The sequence below is a fragment of the Cyrtonyx montezumae genome, unplaced genomic scaffold (assembly GCF_038088225.1).
Source record: "Cyrtonyx montezumae isolate F1298 unplaced genomic scaffold, pur_monq_1.0 scaffold_9, whole genome shotgun sequence".
NCBI lineage: Eukaryota > Metazoa > Chordata > Aves > Galliformes > Odontophoridae > Cyrtonyx > Cyrtonyx montezumae.
The window spans coordinates 1494290-1517545 of NW_027072100.1; the positions used below are offsets into that span (position 1 = coordinate 1494290).

Here is a 23256-nt window from a genome sequence, read left to right on the forward strand (position 1 = left end):
AGCGTGTCCCCGTTCCCTGCCCTGTCACCCTGCCCATCCCCAGGGCAGCTGAGCTCCTCCTGCTGCACTTCCCTTTCTGACGCTGTCTCCCCACGGCACCATGGCAGCACCCATCTCGGTGTGTGACTTCGTGCAGCAGGCACAGGAGGATCTCAGCTCGCCCACCACCTCCACCTTCGCCACCAACATGGGCCGCTGCAAGGCCACCACCAGCAGCGTGGAGGAGGTGAGCAGGGCATGGGGCAGGGGCACCCCGAGGGGGCTGGGGTCGGCTGTCCCCTTTTCAGCCCCATGGGATCTGTACTCATGCAGGTGTCACTGTGGCATTTCTCACCAATTCTCGGCACTGGTGTGTGGTGCAAAGTGCCCAAAGCAAAGGTTTGGTTGTGGTGAGGGGGTGATGGGTATTGGTGGGGGGGACAAGCATGGAGTGGGGTGTTGGAGGGCTGCATCTTGTACTTGGTTCACGGTGAAGGACAGAGCACCTTGTCCCATCAAACATCAGCCTAAAAACCCAACAGAACTAAGGGCAGTGCTTGTGGTGGTGGGAGGGTTACCTCGCTTGCCTGAAGCTGAACTCTGCAATATGCTGATGTGGGAACGTAGGCAGCCAAATAAATGAATAGTTCAAAAAATCCATAGAGAAGGGATCAGTGCTGGCTGCTGAGTTCAACATCCGACACACAGCCTCCCTGGGCCAAATGCCTTTGCTTCCTGACCCTGACACATAACAGCAGGCATCGTGCAGGAGGGGAAGGGGCTGGGAGCACTGGGAAGCCCATGGGCAAGGGCAGGAGTGGTTCTTGTGACTGAAGTTCCAGCAGACAAGGGGACAGTGCCCTGGGCTTTGCTGGGGTCTGTCTGTGGGCTGTGACCACTGCACTGTCCTGATGCCCCCCAGCACCAAGGGTCTGCCAACTCTTCCCAAAGGCCGTACTGCCCCTCCGCTCCCATTGTCCATGGTGGTTGCTGAGGTTTTCTATCAGCTCTCTGCAGGGCTGAATGTGTTCAGGAGCCCCGGGCATGGGGCAACTTCCTCGCATTGCTTAATCTATAACTGTTACTCCATTATTTCTACCCATAGCAAAACTCTTAACTTCACTCCTTTAAACAGAGCTGCTACATCAGGAAGTTGTGGTTAGAGAGAAAAATGTACGTTGCCAAAATTGTTCCTTTCTGCAGAGCTCTTGGCTTGGGACTCGTGACACAGAGTGGACTGCAATGGCAGAGCACGGCCCTCGCTGCAGGCTGACAGTGAGCAGGGTCTGCGGTGACAGGGCAAAGTCTGCCATGAGCTGGGCTGCACCAGGACCTTACCACCTCTTTGGCAGCACAGCCAAAAACAGGAGTGGCAATCAGTCAACAACTGGAAAACCAAAAGGTAGTGCTGAAGTGTGCTGAAGTGTGCCCATTGCTGGCACCACTCCTTAGGGTCAGCCCTGGACCAGCACTGCTCCATCCATCCCTCATGGGGCCCTGTCTCCAGGCTGAAAACAACTTGGAGCAGTGTTATAGCTGTATCATAGTGAACTGCTGGAGCATGTGGCCAAAAGGTGAACACAGTCTCTGTCCTTATCAGACCTAGCAAGCTCTTTCTGGAGCATGCTCAGCCCCGCAGAGGTTCCAGGCTCATGTAAGGCTGCCCTGTGAGCATGAAAGTCATGTCTGGAGATCAGACTGTGGACAGCTGGTCACTCTCAAACTGAGCCTTCCTCGTGAGAAGGACGTGGGCCTGGGACAGAGCTGAAGGGGCTGCAGACACAGGGATTCAGAGCCCTGATATGAAAATGCCCCCATCTGTAGCTCCTGGAGTGCTTCAGACAAGAGCTGTTACCAGGGGCTTGGGGAAAGTCATACAGCAAAGCCCTGGGGCGTGCATCTTGCTGTTGGATACATGCCACTGGGAGCAGCCCCAGCACAGCACAAGGCAGCACACACAGCATGGCAGGCCTGCAATGAAGTCACACAGCTCAGCACAACACACAGTCAGAGCTCTGCCTTCAAGGCGAATGAATGCACACGGATGACAGCGCAGTCAGGGAAGGGGGCGGGGGTTTCCTGCGTTGAGTGCCAGATCTGTAATCTCTGCCTTGTGGTTGGCAGCATATCCATGCACGTGTCAGGAGGTGCATGTGTCTTTGGAGGCAGCGCTGACTCTTGGGGCTGAGCGCACAGAAAGGTGTGAGCCCAGGGGAGTGGAGGCAGCTTTGGCGATGGCTGTGGGGATGTCACATCCCTATGTCATGCAGGAGATGTTTTTCTGAAGCAGAGACACCTCTTGCACCTTCATCCTGACAGGCAGGGGCAGTCCAGAGGAGGGGATGGCACACGGGCTGTCATGGGCTGCACCTTCAGTGAGGAGGTTATCAGGAGAAAAGAAGGATGTGGTTGTGGGAGGTTTGAGCATCTGTGTGCAGTGAGAGAAATTTTGGTAAAAGACAACATTGGAGGGCTGATCCAAATGTAATGTCTCCTATTTTGTGGCCCACAACGTCAGAGGCAGATGCTGATGGGATGTCAGCAGAGATTGAACCTTCCCACCAATATTCTATTCTATTCTGTTGCTTAATGACACATGGCAGCAGAGGGCAGTCCTACAGAACGGTGTCTGCCATGGGAGTGCGTGTGGAGCTGAGGTGTCGAACTGAATTCCTCTATGCAGAAAAAATGACACCGTGACATTCATAGACCCTTGCTGAATGTTTATGGGGGTCAAACAGTGGATGTGAACACAGAGAGGCAGTGGGTGGAGTGTTTCAGCAGTGACCACAGCAGTATGAAAGTCTGAAACCTCAGCCCTACACTGGGGTGAACACAGAGGTGACAAGAATTGTGGGTGGCAGCTTCTCCCTGGAAAGAAAATCTGGTAACGCCTAATTTAGGGGTTCTAAGTGTACAATTCAAGTACTCAGCATGCCTACTTGAAAACATGCAAGAAGACAGAATTGAGGTTTAATGCCCTCTGGGTACCTAAGTGTTTACGGTGAAGACCCTCAGATGCCACAGTCCTGGCTGTGCTGACCCACGCAGGGCCTGACACATCCTCTGCTGCAGGGGTTCAGCTGCACACCTTGGCTGATGCACTGTGCAATGAGGACAAAGCCAGCAGTGCTACAAGCCCCTCCTGCTGCTGGACAGCCCTCCTTCTAAAGTACCTTCCAATTCTCTCCTAGTGCTTGGCCACTTCTTGCAGGAGGCCATCAGGGAGGCTTGTTGTTATTTAAGAATCTCACAGTCTGCTTCCACTAGACAGTCACCTGATAGCAGGACAGTCTGGCTTGGGGATGTTGAAGCTTGGGCTGAACTCTGCAGGTTACAGAAATGTGCCTAAGGATGCTGTCAGTGATCATAGCCTCTGTATTTCTAGGCCTTGGATGCAGACCGAGCTGTGCTGCAGAAGATGAGGAAAGCTGTGAAGGCAGAGCATGGCTGTGGACAAGGTCAGGGAAGAATGGAGTCTGGGGAGGGAGAGGCAGCAATGGAAGGTTGAGGGGAGTCCTTGCTATAGGCTGCATTGATTGCTGCAGGGAATCTGTCCTAGGAGTTCCTATAGCTAAGGGAGGGGGATGTGCAGCGGGTTCTGATGCTAGAGCGGAGCTGGGCTCCCAGCAGTGAGTTTATCCTGGCTGTCCCCTTGCACTCTCTGGAGACCACCCATGTTCCCCAGACCTCATCAGCCACCTCGCAGCCCACATCACTGCCCAGGAGTTGTTCTCAGCCAACTACCAGCTGGAGGGAGAGGAGCAGCTGGCCAAAGCCTTCAGCACCTTCGCAGCCTTCTCCCAGGAGCTGCTGATTGCCATCAGAAGCCTGGTAAGGAGCCCTGTTCCCTGCATGTCCCCTGCAGGCCCTTGGGTCACACTGGTATGTGGTCCCCAGGAGTAGGCTTTGGTGCATAGCCTGGAGGTCCAAGCTCATCCCTTTCCTGGACCAAGGCTAGAGCAACGACAGAGCCAGTGATGAGCTTGAGCCTGGTGATGATGGCCACATCAGATCTGCGATCTGCAGCATGAGGATGGTGCCCCCATCCCATGCATATGGTGCCAGTGGGGAAATGGGTGACCCTAGGTGTCCTGCCCTGGTGCCTGAGCCAGGCTGTAGTGGTGATGGAGGGTGCCATGCAGAGCCTTGCCAAGGAGCCATCCCTGCACCACTTTCCAGAGGCTTGTTATGAGTTGGGATACCTCTCAAGTTCTGCAGAAACATCTACAAAATTTTTCAGAGGACACAAAACTCTGCTGTGGGTAAATCTGCCTAAATCTGGTCCTTCCCTTGTGCTGAAACAACACAGTTGGGATTAGGAAGGATCTGGGAGTGCCTTGGGGTTCACAGAAGATCTGGATTCAAGGGCATACCGGTCTCCAGACCAGTGTCCTGCTTGTAGCCAGGCATGCCCTACCGCTGGCTCTACCACTGGCTCAGCCTGGCTGTGGCTTTTTTCAGCTCGGTGATCTCCAAGGCTGGAGGCTTCCAGCTGCCTGTTATTCTGAGAGGTTACTTCTGTGGGCACATCATCAGCTGCTGAAGCACGGTGACACCTTTTGGTGGATGTAGGTACCAGCAGGAAGAAAGAGCTCTGCTGCAAAATGTTCTCAGATCCCCAGACACTTTCCCTGGCTTCGGTTTCCCCATTCCTTGCTCAGCGTCAGCAAAAGCTGCTCTCTGTCATGTGGGGTAGGAGCAGAACATTTCAAAGCACAAAGTTGGGGCTGCACTCAATTTCCAGGAGCTTTCGTGCTATCCTGACTGCTGTGGGCAGTGTCAGATGCATGATCTCTCTCTTTCCTTTCCAGTTACAGAGTTTGGACCACAACATTAACTTTTCCCTGGAGTCCTTAATAAAGGGAGACATGAAAGAGCTCAAAGGGGTAAGCAGAGCTGATGGGGCGGCGTGGAGCTGGGGCTGAGCAAGGGGCAGAGAAGTGCTTCTTTTAAAGCAGTTCTTCTTTCAGAATTTTACACTTTTCTTTGATAGTATTGTTCCCCTTGAATCACGAGCATTTAGGCAGCTCATTGGCCACTGGTGCTAATAGGAACATGAGTGTGAAGGGAGAGAAGAAATTCTGGAACATCTGGCATATAGTAAGATGATGAAAGAATATAAAATGTGAAGAAAATACATCTGCTTTTTGCACTAAGGGCAATGTCAAGGAGACTGGGAACTAGAGAGGGATAAAACCAGCTGCCAGCAATGAGTTGTAATTAAGCAAAATACATTTTTAATGGGGTCCAACAGGGATTTCTGCCTGACCCAAATCTGTTTGACATCATCACGAGAATGAAGATAAATGCAAGATCTGTCCTGACAAGGTTCTGCCTTGACAAAATAAAGAAATTTTACTGCAAGGGACAGAGAAGCACTGGGACAGGGACCCAGAGAGGCCATGTTATTTCTGAACACAGGAATTTTTGACATCTGCCCGGAGAAAGCCTGGTCCTAGCTCAGTGCTGCCCTGCCTGGAGCAGGAGCTTGGGCTGGAGATCTGAAGTCCCTTCCAACAAGATTTATTCTCTCTGTTCTGTGAGACAGAGGTCTGCAGAGCAGTAAGCAGTGAGAATGGAGCAGAACATCGGTGTTCTGCACAAATGATTTTGATGGTCAAACGTAGATGCAAGATCATGGAGAAAATACAAAGTCGCCCACAGTCAGATGGGAAAATACAATGGCCTTGTAGAAGTAAGACCAATTCTTTATTAAATGAGTACCCAAGAACAGACATGTCCTGGAACTGTGATGGCCTTCCTGGGTGATCTTGGAGGCCTTCTCCAACCTTGGTGACCGTGATTCTATAATTTGACGGTGACCCTGTGGGAAAGTGATAGGATGAGGTTGAGGAAGGATCTGTCCTGATTGTAATGAACAGAACCTTTGTCTCTTCCTAGGAGTTCAAGAAGCCCCTTGAGAAGTCCTACAGAGACTATGAGAGCAAACTGTAAGTTGTCTGGCTCCCTCACCCTGAAATCTGAGCCTGGGGACTTGTTTCTGGCTGCCTTCAGCAGACAGCAGTTGGTTGAGCCTTTCAGGTGTCTCTCCTCTCTCTTTGAGCACAAAGATAGAGAAGGAGAAGCGTGAGCTGGCAAAGCAGCATGGCATGGTGCGGGGTGAGGTGAGCGGCGGGGAGATCGCTGAGGAGATGGAGAAGGAGCGCAGGACCTTCCAGTTAAACATGTGTGAGGTAAGGACAGGGACAGGGACTGGGGGATGGCATGGGCCCCACAGATCTAGCCCGCTCCTCCATGTCTCAGTCCTTTGAGGTCTGCCCAATTAGAGAGCTGCCTGCATTGCAGTAGACTCAAGCCAGCTTTGGACAGGAGCTGATTAAGGAGTTTAGACGAAGCATGGTTCTCTGCTAACTTGGCAGTAGAGATGCAGCTGCATCCATCACGAATTCACCATTCCATTTGCCAGACCAAAGCACTGGCATTCATGGACTCTGCCCCATAAAAGCCACATGAGCTGATCCCATTATGGCACAACCAACAGGAAGAACCACATCACACTGCTCTTCACTGCCAATGGGAGGGAGGACAACTTAAAAAAAAGTGCACAACTAACATTTTTCTCTAAGCTACACCTTCAGTTCCTGTGTCCTTTTCTCTTCAGTATCTAATCAAAGTGAATGAGATCAAAACCAAGAAAGGAATCGACTTGCTGCAAAACCACATCAAGCACTGCAACTCACAGTTCAAGTAAGATGACTGGCAGCCTGCCTTCACTGCCCTTCAGTCCACAAGTGCTGGTTTTAGAGTCTGGGAGGTGGTTTAACTTGCAGGACCTAGAAGTCTTGCAGCTTACTTGGCCTGTTCTCTAATATGACAAATATCTTGTTCTCCCAGAGGAGATGGAGCCAAGGATCTCTCAGTGGTGTGTGTCTTCTGGTGAAGGGTCTGGAGCACAGGTTCTGTGAGGAGCAGCTGGGGGGAATTGGGGTTATTTAGTCTGGAGAAGATGAGGCTCAGGGGAGAAGTTATTACTCTCTAAAACACTCTGAAAGGTTGTGGTGAAGGGAGGGATTTGGCCTCTGCTCCCAGGTAACAGTGACAGGACAAGAGATCATTACCCTTAAGTTGCACCAGGAGAGATTCAGGTTGGATATTAGGAAAAGTTTATTCTCTGAAATAGTGGCGATGCATCGGCACAGCCTGCCCAGGTGTTGGAGTCACCATCCCTGGAGGTGTTCAAGAAATGTGGAGATGTGGCATTTAGGGACATGGTTAGTGAGCATGGTGGGATGGGTTGACAGTCGGACTAGATGATTTAAAGGTCTTTTTCAACCTCCATCATTCTCTGATTCTCTGTTTCTCTCTTTAGTCTGATATTTTCATTAGACAGTATAAAGAAGATAGCAACGGTCACTGAAATCTAGGTTATGAAGGAGACAGAGTTCTGAGCCCTGAGTTTTCTTACAGTCTATTTCCTAAGAAATGCCTTGTTGACTAGGAAACAAAAGGTGCTGACAAGCCAGCAGCCCAGGAGAACCCAGACTAGGCTTCCCAGCCAGCACTATGAGCAGGATTTCAAGACATGCTCTTACATCAGCCACTCCTCTCAGTTTTTTCCAGGAATGTTTAAACGCAACAGCAAAACTTAAAAAGTTTACAGAGGAGCTCATCCCGGAGCTGCAGAGTGTGAGTACTCACGTGAAGCAGGGTGCTCTGAGGGGAGCAGGGTGCAGAGCAGGGACATCTGCCCCAGGGCCTCCTCTCCCTCTGCAAAAGCAGATCTAGTTCGTCTGCATTGGTTGTTGGTTTTTTCCTGAGTCTCTAAGGCATAGTGATGCTTGAGGGGAAAAGGAACCCATCAGTGGGTGTGGGAAAGCTATGGTGTAATGCTCTAGGGCACGAAATGGGAAGGACAAGCATGGAGATGGATACCGGAGGCATTAACACATTCAGTTCTCACTGCCCCAGCTGCTCTTCAGGGCTACGGGTTTCTGCCTCTGGCTTCCCCTGCCCACTGCTGCCAGCTGAAGCACTTCACACTCTTTCTCAGGGGCTTCACTTCTCTGCAGAGCAGTTCTCAGGGGCTGTGACCTTTCACTTTACGACTATGGGCTCTTGCAGTTAGGCATTGCATGGAGACAGAAAGATGTTTTTCAAAATGGCAAAGCCTACTGTGAGACTTCAGAACCAGCCTGACCTCCTGTGCTTCCAAGACCCTCATGCTCTGCAGAAGGTCTGTGTTGCTTTCCCAGCACTTCCAGACCTCAGATAAGGTTGCTTGGCCTTTGTCCTCCTTCTCCATGCCCCTTGTAAGTCATTTGCAAAGGCCTGGGGTGCGACTCAGGTTGGATATTAGGAAAAATTTCCTCTCTGAACAGAATGTTGATGCACTGGCACAGACTGCCCAGTGTGGTGGTAATAATAGCAAAAAGAGAGTATGTGCTGCCCTAGGAGTGGGGTAACAGCACAGCATCTTCTTGATCCCTTATGCAGACTGTCCCCACACTCCTTCAGGGCCATACTCCGGCTCTAAGACCCCCAGTAGAAATCAACTTTTTGATGGCTTGAAGAGCTTTAAATTACTGACAGAATCAAACAGGAAACAAACAAACAAACAAAAAACCAAACAAGCCCAAAACACTGCAGTGACCTTCAAGCTTTCAACTGTTTTTACACCATGGAAAGCTGCAGACAGCTGGCTTTTTTCCCCAGAAAATAACATGGTGACTAAATGGCACGCAGCTCTGCAACCTCCCCCCTCAGAGTGGGGCTCCGCATCCCACGGGCCATGGCGGTGGTGAGGGCTGTGTGGCGTGGGGAGCTCCCAGCTTCCTTGGGGTGGGCATGCAGTGCTCTCCTCCTCCCCACGGTGAGCTCTCTGTACTGTGCCCTGCAGCTGAAGGTCAGGCAGGATGAAGAGAAGAAGCAGCTGTGTGCCCTTAGGGATCGGCTGAAGGCAGCACTGCAGCTGGAGCAGAGGGAGGTAAGGGCATATCCTTCTTCCCAGAGTGCTGTCGGCCCCATCCTCCTCCAAGTAGCCCCTGTCCCAGCTGCTGTCACTGCTGGCTGCTGCCATCTCTCCCCTTGCAGGACGTGGGGAGCAAGCAGGCAGGGTACACCATGCACCAGCTGCAAGGGAACAAGCAGTACGGCACCGAGAAGACTGGGACTCTCTTTAAGAAGAGCGATGGGTGAGTTGGGGTCTAGCATGTCCCTTTCAATTGTGCTTTGGTTGCCCAGGGCAGGCTCACCCAGCCTGACCTGCTCTCCTGGGGTGGTGGCACAGGTCGAAGTGTGTGTAGCTCTGTAGCAGCTGCCTGTGGCCTCCCTTGCAGGGCTGCCTGCCTGGTGGCTGAGGGCATTCCTGTCCCATGGAGATGCCCAGTGCCCTATGGATGTCTGCGAGTGCTCCTCATGTGCAGGACAAGGAGTTTTGTATAGGCTGGGTGGTGTTTTCTGCTCTGTTTCACTTCCTTTCCTCCAATCTTGACCCTTCCTTTGCCTTTCCAGCTCTCTGCCCCTAAAGATCAGTATTGGGCTCAACTTCCTCCAGGAGATTTAGGGAAAGGAGCGGAAATGAGAGGTGGATTAGAAGTAGCCTTGGAGATGGCATGGTGGCCCAGAGGAGAAAGCCAGCAGGGAGCTGGGGCTCCCCTGGTGCTGCTTTGGACCTCTCCTGTGCCCACGCCTTGCAGCTGGAACATGAGCTCCTGGAAATTGCTCTGCTGTCACTGGTCAGGGAACCTTCCACCAGTGCATGGGAGCCTGTTTGCTGGGAATCACGGGGGATGCACGTGCCTGGGAAGGACCATCAACAGTCTTAGAAAAAACAGTGAACTGTATGGTCTTGGAGGGATTTGAAGCAGTTTGAAGGTGATGGTCTTGGCTGTTTGCTGGGACTCCTGCAAAGGCCTGTGTGCTCTCCTAACAGGACCTGTGGCCCAAGCAATGCTCTGTGCCTACATTACCTCTGCAGCAGCTGTGCTGCCTGTGTACCATCCCATTCTTGTGCCATACAATGTTCCCATCAGATCAAGAGTGACAGACTCTGGCAGCAGGGCCAGTATGTTGCCTTGCACAGCTCTTGTGCACACCAGCAATGCTACGTGGATGGTCTGCCCCTTTGCATGGCAGGCACGTGTCCTCTTGTGTCACCCTCTGCTCACCTCCAGGTTGAGAAAAGTCTGGCAGAAGAGGAAATGCACCATCAGCAATGGCTACCTGACCATCTCCCACAGCATGGTAGGAACTGCTTCTTGCACTCCCTGCTACCCCTGCCTGGGATCTGCTGCCCACCCCATGGAGCCCCTGCTGCCCACCATGCTGGTGGCTTCTGGCACTGCTGGTGCTTGCACTGCTGGGCTGTCCTGCTGAGTTTGAAGACCCTGTGATCCAAGAGACAAACATGGGAAGCCCCCACGCACACGTGCACAGAGGGCAGTGAGCCTGGGGACCGGGCACCTCAACATGGGGTGGCTGTTGGGAAACTTAAGGTCCACGTAGCTATTATTTTTTGCATTGCTTCCAAAAGCAGAACCAAGGATGAAGTGCGGGGGGTGAGGCAGCTCCATGGCTCTGAAGCCAGGTGGTGATTGTCACCCTTTCACTTGAATTGGAAGGGACCTTTAAATGTCATCTGGTCTGACTCTCCTGCAATGAACAGGGACACCTACAGCTCGATCAGATACTCAGAGCCCCGTCCAGCCTGACCCTGGGGGTCCCAGTGCTTTAATGCCATGGGGACTGAGACTTCCTTGTTCTGCTCGTAGCCCAACCGCCCACCAGCCAAGCTGAACCTACTGACCTGCCAGGTGAAGCCAAACATGGATGACAAGAAATGCTTTGATCTGGTTTCATGTGAGTGCTGCCACTTCCCCACTGCTCCTCTGGAAAGTGCCCGCAGTGGCTTTGGTGCTTTGGGTTCAGAAAGTGACCATGGGCAGGGAGGAGGTAAAGCTCTGTGTCTTTGTGTTGGACTGGGAAGCAATGCTGTGGGGTAGCTCTGCTCCAAAGCAGTGGTGCACACACAGGGCATGAGATGGGCGCAACTGCAGCGTGTGCACAAGTGCACTGTGCAAGCATAGTTCCCAGGGTGTAGCTCAGCCAGCACCAGCATCCCTCTGCCCCAACCATGCTTTGCCAAGGGAGCAGTGAGGAGGGGCTGGGTGGAGGGAAGGGGATGCCATCCTGCTGAGCCCAGCAGCAGTGCACAGGGGAGCACGGCCCTGTGTGTTTCAGACAACCGCACGTACCGCTTCCTGGCAGAGGACGAGCAGGACTGTTTCGTGTAAGTACTCCTAGAAAAGGGCAGCTTGGTGGGGATCAAAAAACTTTCCTCTAGCTTCTGATGAAGAGCTAGCTCACTGGCTTATTACGCAGCTCATCTTTACCCCTCTTTGGTGCCCTTACCATCCCTGCTGGGTTCTGATTGCTTTAGGGGCTGAGAGCACCACAGGGACCTGTGGAGGCTCTTGGCACTCATTTTGCTGTTGGCATCCTGTGCAGGAGCCTTGTGCCGGGGGGGCCCACGCACAGCTAGCCCCTCTCCTGTGGGCTCTCTCCTAAGCCACTTTCTGCCCGTGCAGATGGGTGTCCGTCCTCAGCAACAGCAAGGAGGAGGCACTGAACGTGGCCTTCAGCAAAGCTCAGGGCGGAAGGGAGAGCAGCAGGGAGGAGCTGACACGGGCCATAGTTGAGGAGGTCAGAAATATGCCTGGGAACAGGGAGTGCTGTGACTGCTCAGCCCCAGGTGAGAGCCAGCTGCTTGCCACCCCTCCCTGCTCCAGCAACTCTTTGCTGCAGGTCCTGCTATGCAGCTTGTGCTCTGCATGGTGGAGAGGCAGGCAGGAGACGGACATGAACCCAGCAGTGTTGTCTCTGCAGATCCCACCTGGCTCTCCATTAACTATGGCATCCTAATCTGCATTGAGTGCTCTGGGATTCACAGAGAGATGGGTGTGCACATCTCCCGCATCCAGTCACTGTCTCTGGACAAGCTGGCAACCTCCGAATTGCTGGTAGGATGCTGCTGCTGTGCTCTGTCCACAAGACTCCTCCTTTTCTGCTGTGGCCTTTCTGAAACCAAATTAGCTCAGTGAGATCTTCCCCTCCTGAAGCAAACTGTAATTCATGGAGTTTCCTGGTTACTGTGGCAGGAATTGCCAACTTCATGGAGATGAGGATGTCCCTTTGCTCTCCCTGGGTTGTCCACCTCTTCCCACTTTGTTCTCTGGTGTAGGAGAGCTGCAGAGGAGAGCCCAGATTGGGGTAGAGCAGAGTATGGGGTCGATAGGGGCTGGTAGCTTTCCATGGCACTGTTTTTGTGTCTTCATGGATGAGAAGGGTTTGGTCCATGACAGGTTTCAGTCCATGATGGAAGATGCTGGTGTCTGGGCAGGGGATGGAAGCACTCGCAGGGTCATTGCTCACCCATCTCCAAACCCAGGGCTCAGCTCTGTGGTTGTATGCTGGAGTTGGGACATCTCAGCAGTAACAGTCAGGGCAGAACCTGCTTGACATCTCCCCATACCTGGCCAGTACCTCAGCCCTGAGATTTCTCTCCTGCTACCATGCATGTAGCGCAGCTGTGTGTCCTGTGTCACCTCTAGCTTGGCTGTTTTGCAGCTGGCAAGGAATATTGGCAATGCTGGCTTCAATGACGTCATGGAAGCGAGTCCTCCCAGTTTTTGCCTGAAGCCCACGGCACGCAGTGATATGTGAGTTGCTCTGGTGAAATTGGTGTTTGTGTGCATGTTCTGTGGTCCTGTTTGCTCCCCGCAGTGTCCAGGCGTGTGGAACTGCTCAATCTCCTCTGCAGACTGCAACTCCTCTTTGGAAGCAGTTTAATCAAGCCAAGCAGGACAGATTTAAAGGAGACTGGGGAACTGAGGAAGAGCCAGCAGGACAAGGGTCAGGATCAAGGAAACAGGGCCAGAAAGGGGGAGGCAAGAAGAGAAACCAAAAAGCTGGATCTGGGCACATCAGCAGGAAGGGGAGGGTGGGGTGGGACAGGGCAGAGTGACACGTGGGTGCAATACAGATCACCGTGCCCAGTATCTGGGACCCAGGGCCAGTGTAGGATCAAGCAAGGAAGGAGAGATGGTCAGAAAATGAGTGGTGGGCATCATGACACTTGTGCCCAAGTTTCTCGTGACATAACTGCAGAGAGACACAGCTCTGCAGACTTCCACCCTGTGTCTTTCATTCGCTATGGATGGAGGCCACAAAACCCTATTCTGAAATTGCAGGTGGCCTTTTTGCTAGGGTAATGCAGAGGTAACAAGGGTTGCCTGTCCTCCTGCCTCTGCGTGGTTACAATAAGGATATCTGCCTTGAAGGGACCTGGTGAGGAACGAGGGGAAAGCACATTGTTCCTCCTTGGCTTTTTGCACTGTGGCTGCAGGAGTGGGAGGAAGCAGCAAAAGGAGACCACGATTCACATCTGGGAGAGAGCAGAGCTGGCAGCTCTGTGGTCTGTAGGCCTTCTCAGGAGACGTGAGCTCTGTTCCTCATCCTGCAGTGGCCCAGCTTCTAGGAGGGCAAATGGGACAGCTCAGGTGGTGGCTGCTACCAGCAATAGCTGGGGGCTTCTCCAGGGCTTGGTGCTGTAAAGACGGCCTTGGGCAGAGCTCTTGGGGGAATCCTGTAGCTGGGGCAGCCATGGCCAAGGGGCCACAGTGCCTCTCTTCCTGGAGAGACACAAACCAGGGTGCATTACAGGTGTGTAAGTCCCAGCTAGGGCACCTTTTAGGTACTGTGGATCCAACTTGCACTAAATAAGGAGATAGGTATGCCAGCAGCAGAGAGCAGCAGAGAGCAGGGAAAGCTGGAAAACTCAGCTGCAGAAGTTGCTCCAGGTTGCCAGGTCCACCCTTGTACATGGCTGCTGAGAAAATTGCATGAAATAGTAATAATTCAGTTCTTCTGCAATCACCTTTGCTGCTGGCAGGGCTTGGTTAAACGTTGGGCATCTGCTGCACACCAGGTCCTCTGGCTGGTCACTGCTTTTGCTGACCTCATGCTCTGCAGATGGAGGACTTTCTTGGCCAGCCCTCACCCAGAACCTGCTGCTTTTGATCCTTGGATTCTCCTACCCATTTATCAGATGGTGCCTCTCCAGCATCTCACTAGGGAGCTGAATTCAATTCAGAACCCTTCTCTGCCTGGAGAAGAGGTGATGGAGAGTATGGATGTGCCCAGGAGTTGGGGAGATGCACTGATGCTTCCCTGTCCCTCCCAGCAAGACCTTGGGGCAACAAAGGAAGGAGGTGGGAACCCTGCTGGGAACACAGATGGGAAATGTGCTGCACTACCTGACAGGTCTGCAGGAGAGAGGAGGAGAGCAGCTAGGGCAGATGGAGAGGAGGGGGTGTCCCTGAATGCTCATGGGGTTGCTCTGTGGCCCCTAACTCCCACTTGGCTCATCTCTGCCAGGGCCTCGAGGAAAGAATTCATCATTTCCAAGTATGTTGAGAAGAAATATGCCAAGAAGAGCCCTGCTGTTCAGCGCCCAAGCCTCCCAGAAGCTGTCAGGAGCAAGGACATATTTACTTTGCTCCAAGCTTATGCTGAGAACATGGATTTGAGCAAGCCTGTGCAGGCACACCTGCAGGTATGGCACCTGGTGGAAGGCAAGGGACTGCCCTGGCAACGAACAAGAAGTACCTTCAGTATGGGATGTCTTGGGCAGGTGAGAGGCAGCTCTGTGTGGAGCAGCAGTTGCACACTCTGAATCACGAACTCTATGAAGTTCTGCTCCTGAGCTGGGGGAAAAAATCACCTTTGGTTACTGTTTCTAAATGTGAAATTGGGGTGAAGGATTCTTCATGAATCCATTGCAAATACATAGGGAAGTTGTCAAGTAAAGGGCAGGTGTTAAGAAAATGAGTGGCTAAGCCTCTGAGAAAGAGGAAGAGGCAGAGTGGAGGATGAAGCAGAAGGTGAGGAAAGCACAATTAGAAAAGCTTTCCTTGAGAAACATGGCTCCATGGCTCTACATGTCTCCTAAACTTTCTCCAGCCTCGGAGGTCATGGCTCTGAAGAGAGACAAGTCACAGCAGCTCCTGTGAGTTGTCTCTCTTAAGGTTGCATAAAGAACAGTTCACAAAGGCCAGAGCTCTTCTCTGGCAGTGTTACGGTCCCATCCTGTTGCTGTTTCTGTTCTGTTACAGGAACCTGGGGAGACCATCCTACACCTGGCAGTGCTGTTGTCTGATCAAACTTCTTTGCATATTGTTGATTTTCTGGTTCAGAACAGGTAAGCTCAAGATATCTGGTCAACTTGTCACAACCAAGTCAATGTGAGTGAAAACCCAGAGAGCGATGGGCTTCTCTAAAATGCTCCCGAGATAAGAAGTACCAGAGCAGGCATTCCAGCAAACGTGCCTTGGGGTGGACTTAGGGTGAATGTCCCTAGATCAGGAGGGCCTTGGCTTCCCTTGTCACTGGGTTGAGGTGTGATGGTGATGGTGGCCACCTCTTCTCAAGCCCTCTCCAGGCGAGGCTGGAGACTACTATGACATGTGGACCAGCATAAGGCTGGGGTCAGCAGCTCTGCTCAGTCTGCTGATAATTTTCAACTTCTGCTTCAGTGGGAGCCTGGAAAAGCAGACTGTAGTGGGGAACACACCACTTCACTACTGCTGTTTTCACAACAAACCTGAATGTCTCAAACTGCTGCTGAAGGCCAAAGCCAGCATCAACATCAGTGAGTGGCCAGGGAGATCCTGGAGTCTTCTCCCCTCCTTTCCTCTTCTCTCCCTCTTCCTTCTCTCCCTCTTCTCTTAATTCCACCAGAAGCAACACAAGTTCTCAGTGCAGGCCCTGTCACTGGTCTAGGGCTGCTCTGTGAGCCCTCAGGGTGCAGACTTCTTGCCCTTCCCTTTCTCAGACAGCTTTGTGCTGCAGCTCTGCAGAAAGGGGCCTAAAACAAATCTGAAGTAAAATGAGTGTCATGGTTTGCCCATGCCGTACCCATGCTCACAGGCATGGGGTGTCCAGGCAGTGTGTCCATCCATCAGGCACCAGGACATACGTACCAGGTCTGCCCAAAGCTCCCTGCAGTGATTCAGAGGACAAGGGGTGCCAGCTAGGGATTCCTCCTCTGCCCATCTGCTTTGGGTTCTGTAGGATTTAGGTTCTGGCAGTGACCGTGCTCTTCTGTCCTTCCCTGTCTCATTTCTGTAAGCCAGCAGGATTTATAATTCTCTCCATATCTGGGTGTCTCATCACTCCTGCCCCCTTCTTCATCTTCCCACCACTATTGATTTTGGCTTGAACCTTTGTTTTGTTCTGTTTAGACTGACCCTTCTTTTTCATATGTTTGTCCCTAGAAGCAGCAGGTAGATCTGATGGGATCTATAGGATCTGTTGTCCCTAGTACTGTCTGCACCCACTTAGCCTCTCTGGAATTTATTCCTCTTGCTCTGGGCACATCCTCTTTTCTTTCTCCCCCCATCAACCATGACTGTAGCATTTCTACTGTGATCCTGCAGGCTGCCCACATGCAGCACTGCTCTTCACTTCCCTGAGCAAGGTTCAAGGCTGCCATTTCCCCTCACAGCTAACCAAGCAGGAGAGACAGCCCTGGACATTGCCAAGAGGACAAGACATCACCAGTGCGAAGAGCTGGTAGGACACAGAGTCTCGGGTTTGGGACGCATCCTGGCAGGGAATAGCACTGCACAGATGTGTGGTGCAGGGCCAGCCACATCCTTCAGCATCTCCACTGCTGGTGTGGGACACAGAGGAGAGTGCCATGGGGTCTGCTGTTGTGGGGTACCTCAGGGCTGGACAGTTCAGGACAGGCCAGATAGGGGGACCTGAAATTGCACCAAATCACACAGGGTGAGAGCACCTCCTTGGCAAGTCCAAACCTTGCTTTGGCCATGTCCCGGTGTGTGTTTGGACTCCTGCCTTGCTGGGCTGGCAACGTCACATACAGCTTGTGGTTGTTTCCTCCATAACCAAACAGTCAGGGATGGGGCTGGTGGAGTGGGACAGGGCTGGTGGGTCCTTAGACAGCTCCTCTGTGCCTCAGCTGCTGCAGGCCCAGAACAACAAGTTCAACCCACATGTCCACGTGGAGTATGAGTGGTGGCTGGGCCAGGATGACATGTACGAGAGTGATGACGAGTTGGATGAGAAGGTGAGAATCCTCTGTGGGCTCAGGTCCATGTGTACCACCACTGGCCCTTCTCCCACCACACTGGAGTGGGTGTTCCTTTACTGGCTGATCACTCATGTTGCATGCTCTAACTTAAAAATATCTGCTTTCCAGCTGGGTCTTATGAAGAGGGGGTCTTCCTGTCCACAGAGCTGCTCCCAGCCCCCTGCCACTGCCACCAGACCAGAAGCAGCAGGGGCAGTGCCCCAGGGGAGGCAGCTGAACACCTACACTCTGCCTCATGCCCATCTCTGCAGCCTGGATGTGCCACCACCCCCCTCCTACCCACCTCCCTTTCCTCCCCATCGGACAAAGTCAGGTGAGATCCTGTGTGGGCTGGTGGAGTGAGCTGCTGGAGCTGTGCAGCATGGCTCCATCAGCAGAGGATGGGGCCCTGACAAGGTGTGTCTGGTGCTGTAGGGTGCCCTTCTGTCCTCTTCTCCTCAGGGGAAGAAGGGTTACTTGTTTACCCTGCTGTGAGGAGCAGCATGGCATACCCTTACCCTTGGTGCCCCTGTGCTGGCACTGTAAAGATGCACTGTACTTTCCTGAGTGCTGCTGCTGCTGCTGCTGGGTCAGAGATGGGAAGAACCAGCTGCCAGTGGAAAGAGCAGCTTTGCAGTTCTGCTGCTTGGTCAGACTGCTCCTGCTGCCCTTGCCCATGCTTTCCATGGTGTGTCCCAGCTCTGAGAGCTGGAGGTCCCCAGTTCTTCAAGCTTCCTGGCTTTCTAGGAGATTTGCTAAGTCCTGCCTGACCACCTCTTCATCTGTCACAGCTGCAGCTCCAACCTTACACATTTCTCAAGTCAGACCTGCAAGCTGAGAAATAAATATTCTTACCAATTCATAGTGCCAGTTTTCCCCTGTAGCTTTGCTCCCAGGTGCTGTGTTTGCTACTGACCTATGAACTATTTGTGTTCCCTGTTTAGCTCCTGAAAGGACACGTCCACTCCTGACCAGCTCATCCATCTTCACTGAGGACACAAGAACCAGGAGGAGCCCATCCCTTCCTCTGAGCATCAAGCACAAGCGCACATCCTCAGATCCAGCTCCTTGGGTACCACCTAGCCCAGATAAACCCATCCTTGGCCTGGCTTCAGGTAAGAAACAAAGTGGGCCAGGAGCCAGGCCGTGCTGTGGGGATGGGCTGTGCTGGTGGAAGAAGTGCCTACTGGAGGTCTACAGCTCACACCTGTTGAATCAGATTGGCTGTGGCTTTGTGCAGCCAAAGCAGCCTGGGGGCACCTGGGAGCTGCACATCCCAGCTCCCACCACTGCCAGCTCAGCACTTGCTGCACAACTCCGCACAAGAGCGGTGCTTGCTGTTGTCTACCTGTGATTAAAGGATGGAAGTTGTTATTATCCTGCTTGTGTCATAGGTGCCCTGATGGCCATGGACTGCCTCTATGCATCTGTATCCAGAAAAGCAGGACAACCTGGCCCACATCAATCCCCCCAGGAGTCAGATCCAAGTTCTGGACATGCCTCGGGTGTCCCACCTCCTCTTCCTCGGAGGGGCAGTTTGGTAGGTGGTCATGGGCTCAGCTCCTGGGCCTACCTGCGTTAACCAACTTCAGTTTTGAACTGAGTTGGAGCCAGCAGTCCCTCCTCCCAGCCCCACCTCTTTCCTGGCACTGACATCTCCCCACCAGATGCTGGGGGTGCTCTGCATGGAAATGACAAGTCCTTTCCAATGCACGCCAGGCACAGGGACAATGACTGTTATTTACTGCAAGCCAAAACCCCCTGTCATGCACCAGTGTCTTTTGAGAGAAATCTTATTTATGAAATCAGGTGGTTGCCAGGTCAGGCAGGGTTACACTTCTGGACATGAACAAGGGTGCAACATTCTGGGTGAGAGGCCCATATCTGTGCACTGCAGGGGCTTCCCTGCTCCCCAGCCCTTTTGTCAGTGGGATCAAGGCACTAAAGCCATAGTTTTGAGTGACAAAGCTGGTGACACAAGGGATAGAGGAGGCCTGACAATGCTCTGTCCTGCTTGCAGAACAGACTGCTGTTCAGGAGAGTCCGTGCTCTCTATGACTGCAGTGCTGACAGGGAAGATGAGCTGAGTTTCCACACAGGAGAGATCATCGTGGTGTCTGGAAAGGAGGATGACAACTGGTGGGTGAGTGAACCTGTGTGTAAACCATGGCATCGGGATGCATGAAGCTCCTCTCTCCATCCACCTCTTGCCTCCGCCCCATGACTACTGTACCAGCTGCCATCTGCTCTGCTTCAGTCTCTGCATCTTTCACCTTTCCTTTGGCACAACCTCTTGCTTACACCTGGCCAAGCTACTCCAACATCCCCATGTCCTCGCACCCTGAGCGGACCTCTCACCTCCCTCCTGCTCTGCTGCTGGGACAGATGCTGGCACTTTCCCCTCACCCCATGGCAGCTTCCTTGCCCACCCCAACCAGTCACTCTCTCACCTACGGGTCACGTTAGCCCTCTCAAGGCAGGCAGGTCCTCAGCCCTGGTATGAACAGCACAGTGTGGGGAGAAACTTAACATATTTATATCCCCTACTGTGAACAGCAGCGGTGCACCGGGTCTTGCCCAGCTGGCTGCTTGTTATCTCCAAAACTGGAACGTCTTTGGGCAGTTGTGATGGCTTCTGCAGCCTCAGCAGAAAGCACACCATGGTTTTCTGGTCCCTCAGACAATTGCAGACAGCAAACACAGATCTTTATCACCTGCTCATTGAGTTCCTCCAGTAAACCCCTGAAGTTTGTTTTCACTGTTTTTCTTACAAGCTGCACCTTCTTTATCAGTTTTAGAAATAAGCATTTTTTACGTGCTGTAAATAACTTAAGAGTTCTCAAGGGGTTCACAACCTCTGAATCTTCCCCAGTTTCCCCAGCAAGCTGCAGGCTGTGGGTGGCACAAAGGAGCTCTGGGCTGTGGGGCAGGACACTGCCCTGAGCTTTGCTGTGCAGATGGCAGGTGAATCACATTTACATGAGAAGAAAATTCAAGTGTTGATGTTTGTTACCAGATAACCCTCACCTAAAAATGACACCTAAATTTTAACCCAGATAAGTCCATATTCTCCACCCAGCTATCACAATTGTTTTTACACTGGAGAGCTTTCTCCCAGATGTTGATCTGGGTGATACACAACAGTCAAACCTCCTCTTGAACTTCTGCTCCAAAGACTTGGTAGAAACCATTTCTGTAATATCACTTTTCACACTCTGTATGTTTTCTGTTTCTTTCTTGTCTTTTTGGTGTGCAGATATTGCCCACACACAGGGCCACATGTGAACACTCAGTCTTGCATGCTATTTCTCTGCTCATTCCCGCTTTTCTCCCACCACCACTCCACAGAGCACTGTGCTCAGTTTGCCAGCCGTTGCTCTGACTTGCTTGGGATGCTCAAGTAAGTGCTTCATCCTCCCTAGGTCAAAAGCAGTGCTCCCAGAGAGAGCCTCCAGCAAACAGATCCAGCCTGGTCCTTCCCATTTCACTCAGGTGGCTCAGAAAGCACCTTGAAATTTTGTCTTCATCAGAGCAGCCCCATTTAACGGGCTGGTGCAGTGCTGCACTGCAAGGCCCTCGGGACAGCTTGGGATCTGCAGGGAGGTCTCCTCTGAGGGCTGTCCCCATATGGGGAAGTGACTCATGGAGCATGGGTTTTAGGATGCGTGTCCTGGCCTGGAGGCAGAGCTGTCAGATCAGCCAGCAGTGGCTGTATTGGCACAGTTCCTCACTCTGTGTGCCACGCTCACCATTCCTTTTCTTCCCTTTCTCCCTGCAGAAAGGCTGGATTGAAGGGCAGCCCCACAGGCAAGGCGCCTTCCCTGCTTCCTTTGTTCATGTGCTCAACGAATAGGAGCCACTTTGATTTGGGAGGGAAGATCTCATCAGCTGCTTGGAATGTGAACCCCCCACGCTCCCATCCCCATCCCCACTCCCAGCATCACCTCTCCTCCCCTAGGTCAGTGGTGCTAAGGCCCCAGAGCCCCCCACACTGCCAGCCTTGGGACTGGGGTTTGTGGGTGATGTATGCTGGCTGCCAGAAGATAAAGGCAAAAGAAGAGAATGGAGCAAACTTCACCCTCCACCACCGTGCCCTGCCCTGAGTGTGCTGCCCGTCCTGAGTGCTGCGAAGATGTGCTGCTGCTCTGCGGGGCTGTGAGTGGACAAAGCCCTGGGATGGGGGCTTCTGCTGTGGACAGAGCACATTGGGAACCTGTGAAGGCCAATACCCAGTGAAGCCAGCAGCACTGAGTGCCTGTGCCATCCTTGCTGCCTGCACTGGGTTTCATTGCTGGTGCTCTGGAAATCTGCTCTGTGGCAGCTCAGGGCATGGCTCTAGTACCACCTGGCTCTAGGAGTGATGGAGAGGTCCTCTGAGCCCATTACCAATAAACCCCAGAGCTTCGGTGCTCTGTGTTGTGCAGAGCTCTTCTGCTTTGTATTTCCGTCTTCATTTCTTTTCCCCTTCAGCATCCAACCTCCTCACGGGCACCAGAGTCAAGCAGCTGACCTCCTCTTGGGTGAAATCACTCATGGTTCAGCTTACACAGCTTTTCTCAATGGCCTGATACATTTCTCAGTCTTCCTCTCTTCTTCCTCAGCCAAAATCCAGTCCCATTGTCGTAAGGAAACCAAGTGCTGGACGCACAAGGCTGTAGAGAGAGGAGGCTGAACAATCCCAGCATTACTTGCAGGGCCTGGAGGGCAGGGCTGTGCCAGGCAGCTCCTCCCACATGTTATCAGTCAGATAAGAACTAACCTTTGAACAAGTCTTCTGCACGTATCCTTAGATACAGCAAACGTGTGCTTTTCCCTCGGCCAGGGTGACCATCCTTGAAGCTGTTCAGGAACTCTTAATCCCTTAGCCCTACCTTTAGCTGACCAATTGTAGGCTGGGGCTGTATGAGGGTAGTGGTCAAGAGAGAAGTGCCACGAAATCTTGGAGTGTGCTAGCTTTGTGGGAGACCACCCAGCACCCAGGCTCCTGCAACCTTGCAACGAATCCACACCTCTGTGAGTGAGGCTGGCTCACTGCACGGCACCGGGGGATCCGCCTTTTGGACAGCGGTTCTCTGGCGACCCCAAGGGACAGGCTGACCCAGATCCACCTGCTGCAACTGGTGAGGAGTGGGGGGCTGGACAGGCTCGGTGCTCACCAACAGCCTTCTGGCTGGGAACCCAGTGGGTTCTCCTCTCTGCCTGGGAGGAGCACAATGCTTCAACCGAGGTACTGACCTGATGGTGTCAGTGGGGAATAAGAGGCCTTAATTTGTTGGTTTTGTTGTTTCAGTTGATGACTGACCAGCATTTGGCATTTGGTCGTAGACGTGGGCACCTAAGAGCAGAATGCATGCAGTCCTGGGGAAAGATTTACTGTTGGAAGCATGGGGACTGTTCCCTCCTCTGAGATTCTCTCTCCCTGAAACATGGGGAGACATTTGGTGGGTGTCCCCTTACTATCAAAAAACTGAAACGTCATTGTACGTATAAATTGGATGATGGGAGAAAAGTGGCCAGAAGTGGGAAACTTTGAATTCCAATGCAGTTAATGTTATTTTGCTGCTGTGTAGGTAAGTGGGATTAAATTCCACGTGTTAACTTGTTCTTTATGTTATGAAATGATGCTGCAAGGCCCTGAGGCTCTGCTCTCTGCCCACTTTCCGTTCCTGCAGTGACCATTGCAGTTCACATCGAGTTCAGCATAGTGTGGGAATGTCACCTCCATGTGGGACTGTCACCTCTACCTGGTGGTGTTCAGTGGCACTTCCTCCAGAGCAAGGGGCTCTGGGGAGAGCTGGGGGTCACAGCATCCTCCAGTCCCTTTCCCATCTGCGGGGCCGGGGAGCACCTGGAAATATCACTTGGGGCCAAGTGAGGACGGGGACAGATCTGTGGTCACCAGTGCATCCGGTGCTGCGGTCGCAGTGCGACCCCGGGTCCGAGCGAGTCCCAAAGGTGCACCGGGAGTGCTCTGTGACTCCAGGCTGGCTGCTGGCAGGGGCAGAACCCGCCGTGGTGGGCTCAGTGCTGGAGGCCTTGTGGACGCAGAGCTGGTGTTCGGCTGCCAGCCTGAAGGAAATCAGCGCTGGGGCTGTTTTCCGCACCACAGTAACTTCGCTTCTGTCGCGCTCAGTTTCACTTCCACTTCCTTCTCCCCCAGAGGT

General features: G+C 52.8%; 1 protein-coding gene across 1 annotated transcript; it reads left to right on the forward strand.

Moving 5' to 3' along the window:
* The first annotated feature begins 100 nt into the window (after positions 1–100).
* On the forward strand, positions 101–21508 carry LOC136060154 (arf-GAP with SH3 domain, ANK repeat and PH domain-containing protein 2-like). The gene is made up of 26 exons (XM_065754487.1): positions 101–226; positions 3368–3440; positions 3668–3813; positions 4794–4868; positions 5884–5933; positions 6047–6176; positions 6605–6690; positions 7554–7629; positions 8840–8926; positions 9034–9134; positions 10116–10185; positions 10713–10800; positions 11182–11230; positions 11529–11692; positions 11827–11960; positions 12568–12659; positions 14377–14554; positions 15114–15199; positions 15534–15649; positions 16505–16572; positions 16982–17089; positions 17222–17426; positions 18037–18207; positions 18487–18632; positions 19113–19235; positions 20871–21508. The coding sequence occupies exons 1-26, from the start codon at positions 101–103 to the stop codon at positions 20943–20945; spliced, it is 2823 nt and encodes a 940-aa protein (XP_065610559.1). The 3' UTR covers positions 20946–21508.
* The last annotated feature ends 1748 nt before the right edge of the window (positions 21509–23256 follow it).